This window comes from Danio aesculapii, chromosome 2 (assembly GCF_903798145.1).
Source record: "Danio aesculapii chromosome 2, fDanAes4.1, whole genome shotgun sequence".
Classification (NCBI taxonomy): domain Eukaryota; kingdom Metazoa; phylum Chordata; class Actinopteri; order Cypriniformes; family Danionidae; genus Danio; species Danio aesculapii.
This window is the reverse complement of record NC_079436.1, coordinates 36,343,334-36,349,272: the sequence shown is the minus strand read 5'-3', so window position 1 is coordinate 36,349,272 and position 5,939 is coordinate 36,343,334. Positions and strand designations below refer to the sequence as shown.

The window sequence follows — 5,939 nt, the reverse complement described above, 5'->3', positions numbered from 1 at the left end:
TCAGATGGCTGTTGCATGACGGGAATAGTAGTCTCGATTTCACTGCGCAGCGCAGAAGTGCTATGTCCTAAAAACTACATTTCCCTACAACTAGCGCATTCTAACACTTCACTTGAATGCCAACATAAGTGTTAAAAAAGGAAATCACACCAATGTCTGAAAAAGTCTTTTCGGAAAAAAAATCTTTATTTAGAAAACCTCTTTATCTCTTGTAGTAATATGAAGAACTTTTTGGAGAAGACATTAAAAAAATATGAAAGTTGCACACCCTCATAAATAAACTTTATTTTATAGCCAAATGAAAAGAAACACTCTGCTGCCACCAACTGGATAATACATGTAATACTCTTCCCTGTTACATTCATGGTCATCATCATAGCAAAGGCACAGATGGATAGTCAATTGATTCCCACTAAATGAGATGTTATACAAGACACAAGGTATATTTGCGGCACATATTTGATTCTGGGTGCATTGTAAACATATACTATTTTTTCTTCATGTCTTGGGTGCATCGTGGGCAGTACCTGTAAATGGAAAACACAAATCATGGTAAATGCAATTTTAAATGTGTTAGTATGTGGAGTGTGCAAATACTAGTACGAAATTATGTAAATTAGCTTACCATTTGCCCTTTGGTTTGGTTGTTAGGCCGACACAAGCAAAATGAAACCACTCTATTGGACACTGTTGAAAAAAAAAATCATACTTTTGCATATTAACAGTAATATAATTGTATGTAATGTTATGTGATGTTACTAACAATGCCTGTATAATAAAAAATTGATTGCCAGTATAATAGAAACTACGAAGTACAAATCTATTTCTTATTAACATGTAAAATAACAGTAATTTTTCAAACAATGGCTTTAAACTAGGGCTGTCAAATAATAAAAAAATTAACTAATTAATCACACCTTTTTGGTACTTAATCATGATTAATCACAAAACGCCATATTTACTACAGAAATAAAACACAGGCATGTAAGAGCCATTTGAATTTCAAAACAATCAATGACAATAAAGAAAAAAATAATTTCTATGTTGGATTCTAAGTGGACTATAAAAAAAATCCAAAATACAGGCATTGCAAATACAGAAAATTATAATTATAATAATAACAACAATAATAATAATAATAAAGTACTGAATACAAGCAATTGTACTCATTGTAAAAGTTGTATTGCGAGAATATTAATTATAAAGTAGAAACAATTTTGCTTAGTCCTCCTTAACATTTAGCCAGTTGCTAAGACAGGTCAGTCTATTGACATTATCAGGGGACAACGCGGCTGGCCTTGGCTCGCTCACTTTAGGCGCGATAGTGGAAACGTGACTAATGTGGCCAAGGGGTACACCAAAAACACGTACCACAGACTATAGACTTCTTACAGGGACTTTGGTCACACCATCTTTAAACATTTAATTCTAAACAGCTTTGAGGCATACGGACACCACAAAGACTATAGAATACATATAGAATGACTTAGAGACTTTAGACAGTCAGCGATGTCAGGCATTTGCTCTTGTTGCTAGGAAACGCACACACACGCAGACGGACAGACAACGCGTGCAGTACAGTGCACGCGATGAGCGAGGGATTCCTTCAGATTCATTAACATGATCACGTTCATCAAATTTGCTTAAACTAAGCGTTCTAAAGTACGGCTGTATTTTACAAGCAAGGATTCTGACACAACAACGTGAAGCAGACGCTTTACAAAAGTTGCGTGTAGGGGGGGAAACACGTCAAACTTAATGAAACATTTGAAGGCGCATGGACTCAACTCAAGGGCAGAGGAATGGGCTGTCTTTGACAGCTTGCGACATCATCTGGCACTTTCACGGAGTACATTTACATGGACACCAATAATCCGCTTTTATGATTAAGGTAATACTGATTAAGAGTCTACCATGTAAACAGTGAGTTTTGATTACCTTAAAGGACCACCCGAGTCCCAAAATGCAGAAGTTTATCTTTCTGTTCGCCATGCGGTATCAAATTCCATTAAAACAGCACTCTTTCAGCAGTCGAGGCATGAACAATATGTTGCTGAATTAAAGTGAACTGCAGTTAAAGTCGAAAGATTAAAAATGAAACTCGAAATTAGATGAAACTCTGGAGAAAACGTAGGATAGCCTGGTGATGCGACATTAATGGTCTTATACGGAAACTTTCCTTCTAAAAGCGCTTCCTTGGTCTTATCCATATTTCTTTGCACGTTAAACACACGTTGGCCACAACAGCAAATAAAAACCTGCAACTGCGTTATTTTTTTTACGCGTTAAATATAACAAATTAATCACGTGCATTAACGCGCTAATTTTGACAGCCCTACTTAAATAAGAATATTCATTACTCACATCTGAATTGTCACATCCAATCATTTCTCCATATGATACTTGACTACACAAACAGTATGTGGGTTCATTAGGGTCCACAGGCATATCCAGGACATCTGATGGGTGCATTGCGAGCAGAGATTCACTTATGTTGGGGCTAAAATTTGAAAAAGTCAGAAAGAAAGAAAGAAAGAATTCAAGTGAAAGGCTGGTTTGGCAATAAAATTAATGTATCCAATCAAAATAAGTTACCCATTTTTAATTTTTTTCTGCTTGGGGGAGTCTTGATCTGATGCTTTCTTGTCTCTTGCATGAGATCCCCTCTTATCTTTCATATTCTTATCTTCTGAAACAATAAATTTGTCAGTTAATTTTTCTACTTTAATGGATAAATTGTCTTAATATGTTCGTGAAGACTAACTTCTGGATTGCTTTTCATCAGAGCTATCCTGGCTGCCCGAGTCCAGTTTCTCCTGCAGATCATTCTCAAAGCGTGCTAGCTCAGCATCCAAGCGTCGAATGTGTTTATCCACCTGAAAATATAAATTCATTTGTTTTTACTGGTGTATCAGTACAGATGTCACTGCAGCATATTTATAAACCGGACACATTAAGAGATGCTAAACAAATTGTTTGTGACTTATGACATGTTCTGCATAATGAGTATGAGTTGTTACCTTGGGGGAAAAGGTTTAGTGTACCTTACTGTAGATTAAACAGATATAAAACTCTTTTTATCTGGTGAGCATTAAGCTATTAAATAGTGGTGGCTTAGACTGAGAGTACATCTGTTTTTATTTATTAATGTGTATATATGAAGGTGGGTATGCAACTTTTTGGGGGTGGGGATATAGATTTATTTATTTATATACCTATCTGTTCTTTGTATGTTTGTATTGTTTTTCTATGGATGCGATGACTGCAGCTGAGGGCAAGAGCCCTAGACAAATTTCTCTAACTAGGACAATAAAGTTTTACCTTGCCTTAACCTCATGCATCATGGGGTAAAATTGGATTTTAAACTGAGGACTCTGGATCTCACCATTTCATATATCTGCATTGCGAGCTGAACCTTGTCATCGCTGAACTCTTTGCATTTGTTGTATGCATTGTCAATCTTCTTTAAATGCTGGACACGCTCCTCAGATGCCAGATTTTTTACTTTTTCAATATACTCAGAAGCTAGTTCACTTATCTCTGCTTTTTTCTCTGTAAACAAAAGAATTGAATTAGTCACGTAAAAGTTAGTGTTCATGGCATTATAGTACATATAATGCAATCATCCATACCTTCGGTCCTATTATCCAAATCCTCCATTAATGAGAAGTTTCTCTGCAGCTCACAGGGAAGACCCTCAATGCCTGGTTGGATTAAAAATGTATATTTAAAACCCTGCAAAGTTGCAAATTGTTTACCTAAATTGCCTGAACAGCAATATCATGCATGAATGAATGCATTAAAGTTAAGGTTTTACAAGATACAAAATACCATTCAGCATTTACCATACAAGACAATGATACATTTGTGAGACTGAAACTTAACAACACCCCAACATGGCCTGGTGTTTTAGAGAATTTAACGCATTCAAACAACTCGACAGTAAGTAAAACAGGTCAAGAAGTTTAGAAGAATCTTTATTGCGAAACTTACTGTCCAAATAATGCTCTAAGTACATCCCTTTCGCCATTTTTGTTGGTACAAACTTTTCACCGCAGGAAGGCGTGTGCGGAGGTTTATTTAGCGCGCGCTGAGTTTCCTTTCCTGGTGTGGCTGTGCAGATTATTGGAGTTTAATATACAAACGGTCAACCACATTGCCACAAAGTGAACACATAAGACTATCCGCATGATTTATATATCATATATTTATAGTGTAGCGTCTTTATCTGCAGTGCAGCAAGCAAGAACTTGCTCTACAGCACCATCTAGTGTAGTGGAGTTTTGTTTCACTTTGTTTTTTTCCTTTGCTCATTAAATTAACCATAACTCGTATTTTATCAATGTCTACACCTACCCCAACTCCAAACTGACCACTCACAGTAATATAAAAATATTAATTCTTCCTGTACAACGTCACAAAAATTATGGCATATTGATCCGCGCATGCACAGTAGCCGCAGCTCCTTTCCCTTCTAGACTGTAACGTTACCGCGAAAGAGCTGCATGATATAATGGTAGGTACGAAACATTTTAAAGTTTTTAATTGTATGTTTCTTATTAATAACTGCAGCCTTTAATCTTTTAAATCATTTGTATTAAGTAAAGGACAAAACAATGAAGTGATAGCCTACATGACACGTTACTTCGGTTCTTACCACAAGGTGTCAGTGCCGTCTGCGGTATCTTTCATATCCATGCCTGAAAGGCAACATTTACAGATCAACTAAAGTGATTGTATTTGGTATTTTATCATGTCAGTACTACACATGCACATTGGACATGGAGGGACAGCCGAAGAATGGATTACATACGAAGTTTAAGATGAAATATTTACAACAAATTAATTAATCTTGAGCATGAGACCCACAGTGACAAAATCCCACACAGCCCTCATGCAAAAACTAGGGGATGCCAGACCACATGCATAAATGTAGACATTACACCCAAATATACAATATAAAAATATGAAATTAGAGTTAAATGTAGGGTTAAAATTTTAAATAATATATAAATAAGGGGAAAAATAATTATATATATATATATATATATATATATATATATATATATATATATATATATATATATATATATATATATATATATATATATATATATATATATATATATATATATTGGTACAAGCAGGTAGTTTATTTCATCATCATTAATGGCATGTAAAACATAAAATATATACAAATCCAATTACTCTGTAAATCCAAGAATGTGCTTAAATAGTCTTTAGTAGAAGCCTGAATATGATAGTTTTTTTGTTAAAATAATATAATATTTAAAAATACAAGTTACTCTGAGGCAAAAGCAAAGCCTGACTCCTCCCAGGGTTTGTAGTTACCATTTTTTTAGAAATGAAAGCAGTAACTAGAGCATAGATGTTTAAGCTCTAGTGAACATCTCTTATATTTTACATATTTTTAACACTGCAATTATGACGCTCCGCTACAATGATATACTTCTCATGACAGCATTCATCCTAGGTATAATTTGACTTTCTTCATTTATTATACATTTTTATGCTAAAATTATTATGCTCTTGTAGACAATGATTTATCTCTTATTGTACAGGATGCACAGCACAGGACGATGTAATACAGCCCAAACAAGTCATGACAGCTTATGAAGATGGAACAATCTCTCTGGAGTGCACATACAAAGCAACAAGCACTCAATATCCAAACCTCCTCTGGTACCAACAGAAGACGAATGGATTCCCAAAATACATGCTGATGAGACTTTCTGGATCTAGTGACACTAATGAAGAGTATAAGGAGAGATTTAACGCAGATCTCAACACATCTGCATTATCAGTTCCTCTGACAATCAAGGATCTGCGTGCGTCAGATTCTGCTGTGTATTACTGTGCTCTGAAGCCCACAGTGATGAAACTGAAGTCAAACCACATACAAAAACAACAGAACAGAC

At 35.2% G+C, this 5,939-nt stretch overlaps 1 protein-coding gene across 2 annotated transcripts; it reads right to left on the bottom strand.

Moving 5' to 3' along the window:
• Positions 1–168: 168 nt before the first annotated feature.
• Positions 169–4,116, bottom strand: ing5b (inhibitor of growth family, member 5b). Of its 2 annotated transcripts, none has more exons than XM_056467356.1 (8): positions 3,994–4,116; positions 3,633–3,704; positions 3,386–3,552; positions 2,765–2,876; positions 2,596–2,686; positions 2,365–2,500; positions 626–687; positions 169–527 (listed from the first exon to the last, which is right to left on the bottom strand). In XM_056467356.1, the coding sequence occupies exons 1-8, from the start codon at positions 4,028–4,030 to the stop codon at positions 488–490; spliced, it is 717 nt and encodes a 238-aa protein (XP_056323331.1). In that variant the 5' UTR covers positions 4,031–4,116; the 3' UTR covers positions 169–487. The 2 variants fall into 2 exon arrangements, with proteins under 2 accessions (XP_056323331.1, XP_056323325.1); XM_056467350.1 differs by having other exon boundaries at positions 2,596–2,689; positions 3,994–4,115.
• Positions 4,117–5,939: the final 1,823 nt, after the last annotated feature.